This window comes from Loxodonta africana, chromosome 3 (assembly GCF_030014295.1).
Source record: "Loxodonta africana isolate mLoxAfr1 chromosome 3, mLoxAfr1.hap2, whole genome shotgun sequence".
In the NCBI taxonomy this organism is placed as follows: domain Eukaryota; kingdom Metazoa; phylum Chordata; class Mammalia; order Proboscidea; family Elephantidae; genus Loxodonta; species Loxodonta africana.
In genome coordinates, this window is record NC_087344.1 from 25012938 (window position 1) to 25025369 (window position 12432).

Below are 12432 nucleotides of genomic sequence, written 5' to 3' on the forward strand. Positions count from 1 at the left end.
ATTTTGAGCTGTGATTTTTATTTTCATTTTCTTTGTGACTAATGAATCAGAGCACTATCTCATATCTGAGTTGCCTGAGATCTTATTATGTAAAGGTCTTGTTCACAAGTCATGTCTTTTTTTAAACGAGTTTTTCCACCTGTCCTATTGATTTGTAGAAACTATCTATATGATTCCTTTTTAGTTAAATCTATTTTAAGTATGTTCTTTCATTCTGCCACTTGTCCTTTTACTGTCTTTTGTTGAGGAACAGAAAAGGTAATTTTAATGTATTTCTGGGTTTGGTTTTTTTTTTTTTTTGGGCATTGCACTGCCCATTAATGAAATTGCTGTCAATAAATTGTATACCTGTAAAAAGTTGAATTGGCAAATATTGTGTGATAAATATATTTACAAAGACCCCCCCCCCCCCAAAAAAAAAAAACGCAGAGCTGCTGTGGCTGCTTATGTATAACCAAACACCTCATGGGATTTGATGCCTTGGTTTAGAAGTTTAGACTCATGGTTTCATGAGACTTCCCAGTTAACTGGCCTAATATCACATTTAGTGCTTCTGTTCTACCTTTTAGTTCATTGTGTAATGCCTGTGGTCTTCAAAGCTTGCAAGCAACCATTTAAGATACAATTGGTCTCTATTCAACTGGAGCAACAGAAGAATAGGAACAGTCAGGAAATAGGAGGAGGAAATGGAACGTGAGGCTAATTGCCTCCATGATCATCTGCCCCCTTTGTCATGAGACCAGAAGTGGATGCTGCCTGGCTATCATTACTGAACATTTTGATCAAAGATTCTGTTATGGATTGAATTGCATTCCCCCAAAATATGTTGTAAATCCTAACCCCTATACTTGTGCATATAATTCAATTTGGGAATGGGTTTTCTTTGTTATGTTAATGAGGCAACATTAGTGTAGGGTGTTTCTTGAGCCAATCTCTTTTGATATATAAAAGAAACAGATTAAGAAAGTAGAAATGGGAGTAGATACCATGCCACATGAGATCACCAAGAAGACAAGGAAGAGATGACAAAAAGAGGCAAGGACATTCCCCCAGAGCCAACAGAAAAAGAAAGCCTACCATTAGAGCTGGAGAACTGAATTTGGACTTTTAGCCTACTAAACTGTGAGAAAATAGTTTGTTAAAGCCACCTACTGGTGGTATTCCTGTTATGGAAGCACTAGATAACTAAAACAGATTCTATGGATGAATCTTTGATCAAAAGGGAAGCAACACAGAACAGAATTTTAAATTCTCACGAAATCCAGATTTTTTGGAGCCACGGAGGCTGGATAAACCCATGAAACTATTGCCCTGAGAAAATCTTTAAATCTTAAACCAAAAATATCCCCTGACATCTTCTCAAAATCAAACAATAGTTTAGCTTAACTAGTAAAAAATGTCTTGAACACTGAACTCTTTTAGAATCTATACGGGATCAATTGCCTCATATGCACGTGAAAGGTAGATGAACAAGGAAGATGGAAGAACTGACGTATTTGAATTGTGGTGTTGGAGAAGAATATTGAATATACCATGGACTTGTGAGAATGAACAGCCAGAATGCTCCTTAGAAACGAGGATGGTGAAGACTTTGTCTTGCTTATTCCGCACATGTTATCAGGAAGGACCAATCCCTGGAAAAAGACTTCATGTGTGGTAGGGGGTCAGTGAAAGAAAGGCTTTCAATATGAGGATGGCACAGGACCAGGCAACGTGTTGGTTTAAAGCCGGAGAGACCAGGACTGCTCAGGACAGCGGGAGCAGTGCCCTCAGATCATGGGACGGAAGTACTGGACCAGGAAGGATGCTGACAGACACGACATCCTCCACACACAGGAGCAGCAGTGTGACCAAATATGGCAGCCGGCCAAGGACATGCACTTCTGTGTCAGGTTTCTGGGACACTAGGTGCCAAAGAGGAGGGGTTCTGTGTGCCGAACCAGAGGGCTCCACCTAGTGACCCTGGACTTCAGTGGCTTCCTGTGGGATATGGGATCTGAACACTGCTGTCTTTCTTTCCTCCAGGGCTTTGAATCAGCTCATTCTGGCCCAGCTCTAAAACAGGGGGCAGCAAGCCAATGTTAATGGTGGTGAAAAAATTTGGGTGTAGACAGAATGGTGACACAACAAAAAGAAAGTAACCAGTGTCACTGAACTATACATGTAGAAATTGTTAAATGGGAGAATGTTTTGCTGTGTATATTTTCACCAAAATAAAATTACTATAAAAGAGAATGCAGGGGGAAAAAAAAGATCAGCAGTTTCTAACAAAGGTCAACATACACCTACCATTTGACACAGCATCCCACTCATAAGGATATACACAAGAAAAATGAAACCTTATGTTCACACACACAAATATCTACGCTTGAATGTTTACAGCTGCTTTAGTCACAAAAATAGGACAAAGCTCAAATGTCCTTCCACTGGCAGCATACAATGCAATACTACAAAAAAGCAATAAACAGAAACAAACTTGGTACATTTATCAACATAGAGCAATCTAAAATTCACTATGCTAAATAACAGGAGCCAGAACCTAAAAGCTACATAGTGAATGACATGTACAGGAACAGCTACCAGGCATTCAGGGTGAGGGGAAGGCCTGACTTAAAATGGGCAGCATTAGGAAAGTTTTTGGCAGGAAGAAAACTCTTTTGTACAGTCATTGCGGTACTCGTTATATGATGTAATTGTATTTGTCAAAACTCTTACTACTGTACATTGCAAATTAAATTACTATTTTTAAATTTAAGAAAATGGTTATACAAAGAATGAACAATGACTGAAGAAAACCCTGCAGGTTAGGGAGAATCAAAGAAACTACAGAAATCAGCCTCACCTTTGTGAGAGAGTCCCTGTCAATGTTCTAGGCTTCTCTACAGGCTGGTTTGTCTGCATATGCAAGTGTTTTATAAAACTGTCATCATCATCTATCCACTATCTTATACTGTGGCTTTCAAACAACAGCATGATTGCCTCTCCTACTGGGGACTAAACTTTTTCTCACGAAATTAATTTACTGACAGTATAATACTGTGACATGCAGCCAGGCATTTACTGAAAACTCCGTTCCTGTTGTACAGTGACAATGGTTCCAGACTTTCGGTATTTCCACTATCACTAGGATCAATGGAAGGACCCCTGGTGACACAGTGGATAGGCACTCAGTTGCTAACCAAAAGGTCAGCAGTTCAGAACTCACCAGCCGCTCCATAAGATGTCACAGTCTGCTTCCATAAAGATTACAGCCTTGGCAACTCTATGGGGGTAGTTCTACCCTGTCCTATAGGGTTGCTATGAGTCAGAATCAACTAGATGTCAACGGGCAGGTTCAACGGACACCATTATGGTGCCCAGCCCCCATATGTCTGTCAGTTTGTCGTACTGTGGGGGCTTTCGTATATTCAAATACAAGCAGGGTCACCCATGGCGAACAGGTTTCAGCTGAGCTTCCAGACTAAGACAGGCTAGGAAAAGGGACCCGGTGGTCTACCTCTGAAGAGAATTAGCCTGAAAAAACCTTATGAATAGCACCAGAACACTGGACTGCCAGAAGAACAAACAAATCCGTCCTGAAAGAAGTACAACCAAACTGCTCTTTAAAAGCCAGGATGGCGGGACTAGGTCTCACATACTTTGGACATGTTATTAGGAGGGATCAGTCCCTAGAGGACACCATGCTTAGTAGAGAGTGGGCAAAAAAAGGAAGACCGTCAATGAGATGGACTGACATACTGGCTGAAACAATGGGCTCAGGCATAATGATTGTGAGGAGGGCACAGGACTGGGCAGTGTTTCATTCTATTGTACATAAGGTTGCTATCGGTTGGAACTGACTTGATGGCACCTAACAACGACAACAACATGGTGCCCAGGGATTTTTCACAGGATGATTCTGAAAGGGGAATTGCTAGGCCAACAGAAGGCTTAATATGAATGCTTCTGTTACCTATGGTCACCATTTCTCAGGCCCCTTACATGAAGCACCATGGAGGAAGCTCCCAGTTCAGCATGGGGCAGTGGCTCTGGATAAACCACCAGGCCCCACGGCAGGTATGCACCTCAGGTGGAGAAGCAGTTGCCTGTCCAGTCCACCCCAGTAACTGCAGCCTCAGTTCCTGGACTGGCACAGTCTCCAGGAACCATGGGATTACCAAATGCTGGACCCTAAAAAAAACAGGCTCTGGGCCTGTGCTGGGCAGAAGCTTCATTGCTGTTAGGTCATGTTGTGGGTCCATATGAACCCCTAAGAGGAACTCTCCTTCCACATAAACCCTGCTTCACACAGTATCACTTGCAAGGTGCATTTTTGTGAGATGGTGTGCAGTTTAATCATCAGTAAACCAAGGATAATAATTGTGAAAGATGAGAGAAGCAACAGAAAAAATGTTCAGTACAGCACTACACATACAATATAAATGAGATATGGTAAGCAAACACTGCTTTCTAATACAAACAAGGCTAAAGGGAATACCCAAGCAACAAGAGTGATGGGATATTGAGTTGACTTTTTCCTTTTCCTTATAATTTCCTGTAAAAATCAAATTTTCTATACTGAAAACAAACTGCATTATAATGTGAAAAAGGATAAAAACTCAAGATATAGTCGGTAAAAAGAAAACACACTTCATGATACTACATATGGGTTGATGGGATTTTGTAATAAAGACAATCTGTACATAAAAGAACCAAAATGACATTTTGATACTCATCTAAAGTCATCTGCTACGACTGAAAGGTAACTTGACTTACAGTCACACAGTCTCAGCATGTGAGGCCTCACAGGGCTTCTAAGTGAGAAGGGACACTGAAGGAGTTCCTCATATTTTACATTCATAGGATCAATCCACAGTATATTATTTCACATATTTTCTAAGAATCCCAAAAGATTTGTAGATGTTTCCATGTTCCTTACATACCCATGATTTTTCAGAAGTACGACTTCTCACATATTTAACAGGTGATTGGTGAGGGCTTTCCCATATACATAAAACTTCAGATCTTGGAAAGTACAGGAGGAAAAGCAAAAACTTTCCCATTTCTCACACTACATGGTGTCCCTCCCATGTGTTTTCTTTCAGATTTTTAAAAGATGAGCTATTACCAAAAGCATTTCAACATTACTTACACATACTTTTTCCTGTCCCGTGAACATTCTCACGTCTTCAAAAGGCTAAGACAGAACTGAAGAGTTTCCCTCATTCCTTACATAAATAAGGCCTCTCTCCCCTGTGAGTTCTTAGATGTCTACCGAGGAATGCTGAATAAAGGCTTTCTCACATCCCTTACCATTCATAAGGCTTCTGTAAAAATGGTATGGCATCAGAAGCCATCTTCTAACTTCAGGAGGAGCAGAGAGAATCACCTCCATCATCAGCCCAAAGACCAAAGCCGATTCCTACGAAGTGGACGTCAAACGTACCTCCACTCTACAACCTTTTTACCAATCTGACACAAACCATGCCCCTGATGGCACTCTCTACATCTGTGCTGGGTTTGATAATTTGTTGCAACAGCCACAGAGAAGTCACAGACCAGACTCGATCAATGGTGTTTATTAGGGAAGTAGAAGGTTACATTTCAGGATCAACATGGAGGTAACAGGAACAACTCAGGATACAGTTCTATTAGGACAGCTTCTTCTTGGTCTCTGCCACCAAATCCTGGTCAGGCTCTTGTTGCTACCAGGCCCTGCTCGGACCTGGCCTCTGCCCTGCTTGGGCAAGGGTTACAGCTATTTAGCTGTGTCAGTAAATGCCAAAAGGCACGCCATTGGCAAGGAAGCCTCCTGCCCAAAGGCGCTCAGTTCTCTAGTTCCGTGGGTCAGCAAGCCTAACTCTGTCAATGAGTACCCAGAGGCAACCTACTCAGCCAGAGAGCTGCCTGGCTGAAGGTGCTCAGCTCTCACTCTGTAGGTTGGCAAGCCCATCGTGACTGCCTCATTCCGTGTGCTGGGAAGCCCACCATGCTGTCTTGTACCAGTGTCTTGGTTCTACTGCTGCCTTTTTTTTTTTTTTTTTTTTTGCTGTGCTTGCTGCCGCTTCTGTCTCATGCCACTTCTCTTACAGTGTTAAGCTCTCTCTGCCTCCTAGTTCTAGGAGGTTCTCAGTGCAGGGACCCCAGTTCCAAAGGATGTACTTGGCTCCTGCCCTGTCTTCTTGATGGCAATGAGGTCCTCCCACTCTTCTTGGGGACTGGCTCTCTTTTAAACCTACTGGGATGGTAAAACTGACCAATAACCTATGAGGCTTCCATACACTTTATTTGCATAGTCATTTTGTGAGACTTCCAAGATCATGGCTAGAAGGACCAGATGACAGCAATTCACTGTACCGCAGGTTCTCTCCGTGAGATCTTATATCATCAGTGAGATGTTAGAACTGACTAAAGGCTTTCTCATATTACTATCATAAGGCCTATCTCCATCATAAGTTCTAACGTGTTTATTTAAAGGAAGAGAAACAACTGAAGGCAATCCCACAATCTTTATATTCATAAGGCCTGTATCCACTGTGAGATCTTATATGGCCAGTGAGGTATGAAAACTAACTCAAGGATTTTCAACATTCCTTACATTCATAAGGCTTCTCTCTAGTGTGAACTCTTACATGTCTAGTGAGTTGTGAAAACTGACTAAAGGCTTTCCCACATTCCTTACATTCATAACGCCTCCCTTCACTGTGTGTTCTTATATGGGTAGTGAGGTGAGAGGAACAACTAAAGGCTTTACCACATTCCTTACATTCATAAGGCCTCTCTCCACTGTGTGATCTTATATGTATAGTGAGAGATGAGGAAAAACTAAAGGCTTTCCCACATTCCTTACACTCATAAGGCTTCTCTCCACTGTGAGTTCGCATATGTGTAGTGAGGGCTGAGGAACAACTAAAGGCTTTCCCACATTTCTTACATTCATAAGGCCTCTCTCCACTGTGAGATCTTATATGTGTAGTGAGGGCTGAGGAATGACTAAAGGCTTTCCCACATTCCTTACATTCATAAGGCTTCTCTCCACTGTGAGTTCGTATATGTGTAGTGAGGGATGAGGAACGACTAAAGGCTTTCCCACATTCCTTACATTTATAAGGCTTCTCTCCACTGTGAGTTCTTGTATGTCTAGTGAGGTGTGAGGATAAACTAAAGGCTTTTCCACATTCCTTACATTCATAAGCCCTCTCTCCACTGTGAGTTCTTGTATGTCTAGTGAGGTTTGAGGAACAACTAAAGGTTTTCCCACATTCCTTACATTCATAAGGCCTCTCTCCACTGTGAGTTCGTAAATGTGTAGCAAGGACTGAAGAACGATTAAAGGCTTTCCCACATTTCTTACATTCAAAAAGCCTCTCTCCACTGTGAGTTTTTATATGTCTAGTAAGGCTTGACAGATAACTAAAGGCTTTTCCACACTCCTTACATTCATGAGGCCTCTGTCCACTGTGAGTTCTTACATGTTTAGTGAGGGGTAAGGAATAACTATTAAGTTTCCCAAAATCCTTACATTTACAAAGTCTCTCTCTCACATTAGGTTTTAGGTAAGAAGGATATCTGCAGTATTCTACACATTCCTTACAATGATAAAGTTTGTATTCAGTGTGAGATCTGATGTGATGCTCAGATGATGAATGATCCGTGAAGGCTTTTCCACACTCAAGGCATTCAGAAGGATTTACTCCAGCAGGAGTTCTTTTGAGCCTAATAAGATTTCCAATCCAGCTCAAAGTTTTTCCATATTGATTACCTTCTTCACCATTATTTACTTTACCATCTTTACTTTCACAGAGGCTCTCTACCGTATATGTTCTGTAAAAATAGGAAGCATGTTATTGGAATAACACTTGCTACCGTTTCACAATTAATATACACAGTAAATGTATGTTTTGTGCCCTGAGTTGTTGCATATAGGTTGAATCATTTCACAGAGGATGTGTCCATTATAGTCAGTTTTTCTAAACAATGGAGTCTTTTGATAACTAGGCGTAAGTGAAATATGGTTCAAATACTCTATATATGATTCATATTAATGGAAATACTGTGTTGTGAAAACTATGTGAACACACCATTTTAGAGCTAGTTTTACATACATGCATGCAACATTATGACACCTGAAGACCCTCCTAAGGCAGTGTTTACTGTCATGTGACTAATACTCACCTCACGTGCCTTCTTCTGTTGTTGTGCTGATGTTCAATGCCACAGAATTTACATATTTCTCCTAACATGGAGGGCCAGAAGTAATTCTTCATGGACATTTGTCCATTATTATCCTGTTTAAAAACTGACCCAATAATTTTAAGTGCAGTTTCACAAGATACAACAGTAAGGAAGTTTTATGAGGAACTATGCACATGTGAAGAATGACTGACTTTGGGGCATTTGGCTGTTACAGGCTTTTGGCAATGGTCAAAAGAGTAAGAAATTTACTAAGAAATAATCCCGTAACAATTGAGAGTGATGGTGACATAAGCAGAATGTAATTAGGAAATCAAAATAAAAAGGTATCACAAACAATGCATATGTGTAAAGGTAATATTAAAAGAGAAAATGGGGGAGTTCTCTTTCCACAAACACAGAAGGTATGAGAGGATTGAAGAAAAATCAGAAAAGTCAGCTCAGGTAGGTGTATAACTTCCACCTCGTCAAAATAAAAGAGATTATTTCAAGCTGATTTCTTCAAATGTAATTCTGTTCGAGCAAGGCTAGTCCTTCAAAGAATTCTTGCCTTGTTGGTGCTCCCTGACACTACAGCTCTGGATAAATCCTATCTCCACTCTTCTAAGACCTTTCCCTTGCTTCTCATGGAGAAAATTAGTGTGGCTGACATGGTGTTCATGGGGAAAGACAGATTATGAGGGAAAATAGACAGGCACATTTCCTTCACACTGAGCCAATACTTTGGTCTCCACAGTCTCTATAGATACACAGGTAGGAGTTTATTTTAGCAAAATAATCACATCAAATGTGTAATAAGCTTTCTAAAATGCCAAGGAGGTCCCAAACCACAAATCTCTCTTTTCCACAACATGTCCCCTGAAGCCAGTGCTTACACTTACAACACTTAAAGAAACTAAAAGTTTTTAATAAGAGAATTAGGCAATTCAGTACACAGACTTTTACTTTCATGGGGAAGCCACTAGGGTCTAAGCCTCATAAGGGCAGAAAAAATGCCTGACATGTTTGCCAATATGCTGCAATTCCTTAACACAAATCCTATAAAAAGGTTGATGAGTACAATATATTTGTTCACTAAATAAGAAAAATGAAGCCATTTTTACCTGAGTCCAGGTTCCTGAAGGTTTCCATCATCACATCTCTATAGAGTTTCCTCTGAGAAAAATCCAGCAGAGCCCACTCTTCCTGGGTAAATGCCACAGCCACATCCTCAAAGACCACTGAGTCCTAAAACATCATACATATTCTGGATCAGCCATCTTCCCCAATGTGTGCAAAAGGATGGGTGAGGCTGACAGTCCTGAGGAGTAGAGAAATCAGGGAGGTCACACAAGGTTCTGTGTTCTACTCTGGACTCTGGCCATTGGTGACATTCCTTCACTGACTGCATTTACCTCCTGGCTGTTGACATCTTATGTCATAGACTTGACAACATTTAAGACACATTGAACTTATCTCTCCACAGTATATGACCTATCTAGTCTTATTCTTCTCTATTTTTATAGTTCAGAACAAGCAGAAAACATAACAGATGAGAAAGAAATCATCTGTGAATGAAAGACCATTTCCACATTCAGATAATCATTTCTTTGTGGAAAAAATCAAATTTGCCAAGGCTGACTGGAACAAATAACAAAACACGAAATGCAGGGTGAAAGCAAGATAGGCTATTAATAATTGGGAAACACTGAGGGACTGGCAGCTTTTCCCATTGATTGAAAAGAAAAAGCACGTATCAGAAGTAGACTCAGATATGTCAGAGATTTTAGAATTAACAACTGAGAATTTAATACAAATATGATTCATATGTTGCCCTGGTGGCACCACTGTGGTTAAGAGCTTGGCTGCTAACCTAAAAGGTTGGCAATTTGAATCTACAAGTCACTCCCTGGAAACCCTATGGGGCAGTTGAAAAAGTAGATCATTTTCAAAATCATATGTGAGCAGAGAGGTGGAAACTCTTAAGAAAAATCAACAGGAAATCCTAGAAATCAAAAACATAATAGAAATGAATGATGACTCTAGTGGGATGAGCAATATATTGGATACAGTCAAGGAAAAAATCAGTGAGCTTTAAAATAGTTCAACAGAAATATGCAAAACCAAAATACAAAAAAAGAGGGGGTGGTGTGGTGGAATAGAATATCCAAAAACTGTGAACCACAAGTTGTAACATACGTGTAATGAGAATACCAGAAGGAGAGAAATTAAATATTTGACGTAATAATGGCTAAAAATTTTATGAAATTTATTACAGACCCTAAACCACTGATCTGGAAGTTCAGAGAACAACAAGCACGATACATACAAAAAATTTACACCTAGGTATATCATATTTAAACTGTAGAAAACCACACACAAAAAGAAAATCGAAAAGAAGTCAAAGAGGAAAAAAATCACATTTACAGAGGAGGTAGATAAAGTACAGCCAACTTGTCTTCAGAAGCCATGCAAGCAAGAAGACAGTGGAATGAAATATTACAGGATTGACAGAACAACCAACCTAGAATTCTACATCTAGGAAAATTATCCTTTAAAGTAAAGAAAAAATAAGGCACTCACAGACTAACAAATATTGAAAGAGTTTGCTACCAGTATACCTGTCTTGCAGGAAATGTTAAAAAAAGGTCTTAACAGGTAAGAAGGAAAATGATATAGGTCAGAAACTTGGATGTGTAAGAAGGATGAAACAGCATTAGAGAAAAAAGATATGGAGGTAAAATAAAATATTTTATCTTTCTTATGCTTAATTCATCTAACAGATAACAATTTGTTTAAATAATAATAGCCATAATAGATTCAGTGATAATGTAGTGGTAAGTAAAATGAAAAATAGCAATGTTATAATGGACAAGAGGGAAAGAACTGGGAATACTGTTTTAAGATACTTACACTACCAAAAAAGAGGTACAGTGTAATTTTAAAGTATACTGAATTAATTACAAGTATATACCACAAACTCTAGCATAATCACTGAAAAAGTAAAACAAGAAATATTATTTATATGCTAAGAGTGGAGATAATCTGAGAAGCTGGACTATATGAAGAAGAATGGGGCATCAGGATTGGAGGAAGACTCATTAACAACCTGCAATATGTGGATGATACAACCTTCCTTGCTGAAAGTGAACAAGACTTGAAGCACTTATTGATGAAGATCAGACCACAGCCTTCAGTATGGATTACACCTCCACATACAGATTAAATCTATAATTGTTGTTGCTGGTTGTAGCTGGTTCTCACAACTGGACCAATATGCAACATCGTGATAAACAGAGAAAAGACTGAGGTTGTCAAGGATTTCATTTTACTTGGATCCATAATCAACACCCATGGAAGCAGCAGTCAAGAAATCAAAAGACGCATGTCGTTTTTGTTAGTTGTTAGGTGCCATCTAGTCGGTTCTGACTCATAGCGACCCCATGTACCACAGAACAAAACTGGCTGGTCCTGTGCCATTCTTACAATCGTTGTTATGCTTGAGCCCACTGTTGCAGACACTGTGTCAATCCTTTTCAATGAGGTCTTCCTCTTGGCTGCTGACCCTGTCCTTTACCACGCATGATGTCATTCTCCACGGACTGATCCCTCCTGACAACATGTCCAAAGTATGTAAGATGCAGTCTCGCCATCCTTGCTTCTAAGAAGCACTCTGCTTGTACTTCTTCCAAGACAGATTTGTTCGTTCTTTTGGCAGTCCATGGTATACTGAATATTCTTTGCCAACACAATTCAAAGGAATCAATTCTTCTTCCATCTTCCTTATTCACTCTCCAGCTTTCACATGTGTATGAGGGGACTGAAAATACCATGGTTTGGGTCAGGTGCACATTTGTCCTCAAGGTGACATCTTTGCTTTTCAACACTTTAAAGAGGTCCTTTGCAGCAGATCTGCCCAATGCAATGTGCCTTTTGATTTCTTGACTGCTGCTTCCATGGGTGTTGATTGTGGATCCAAGTAAAATAAAATCCTTCACAACGTCAATCTTTTCTCCATTTATCATGAGGTGGCTTCTTGGTCCAGTTGTGAGAATTTCTGTTTTCTTTATGTTGAGGTGTAATCTACACTGAAGGCTGTGGTCTTTGAGTTTCATCAGTAAGTGCTTCAAGTCCTCTTCACTTCCAGCAAGCAAGGTTGTGTCACAGGATTGGGCAAATTGGCTGCACCCAAGCCTTGGTGTTTTGAATCGCCTCATATGCATGTGAAAGCTGGACAGTGAATAAAGACCAAAGAAGAACTGATGTCTTTGAATTGTGGTG

The 12432-nt window shown here is 40.1% G+C and overlaps 1 protein-coding gene across 1 annotated transcript in view; it reads right to left on the minus strand.

The window, feature by feature from the left end:
- Positions 1–280: 280 nt before the first annotated feature.
- Positions 281–12432, minus strand: part of LOC104846170 (zinc finger protein OZF-like) — a 38630-nt gene continuing 26478 nt past the window's right edge. Inside the window, exons 4-6 of the mRNA XM_023552393.2 lie at positions 9276–9399; positions 8155–8278; positions 281–7803 (exon numbers count right to left, since the gene is read on the minus strand). Of these exons, the coding sequence (XP_023408161.1) occupies positions 6564–7803; positions 8155–8278; positions 9276–9399 (1488 nt within the window). The 3' untranslated portion in view covers positions 281–6563. The remainder of the gene's footprint in view (positions 7804–8154; positions 8279–9275; positions 9400–12432) is intronic.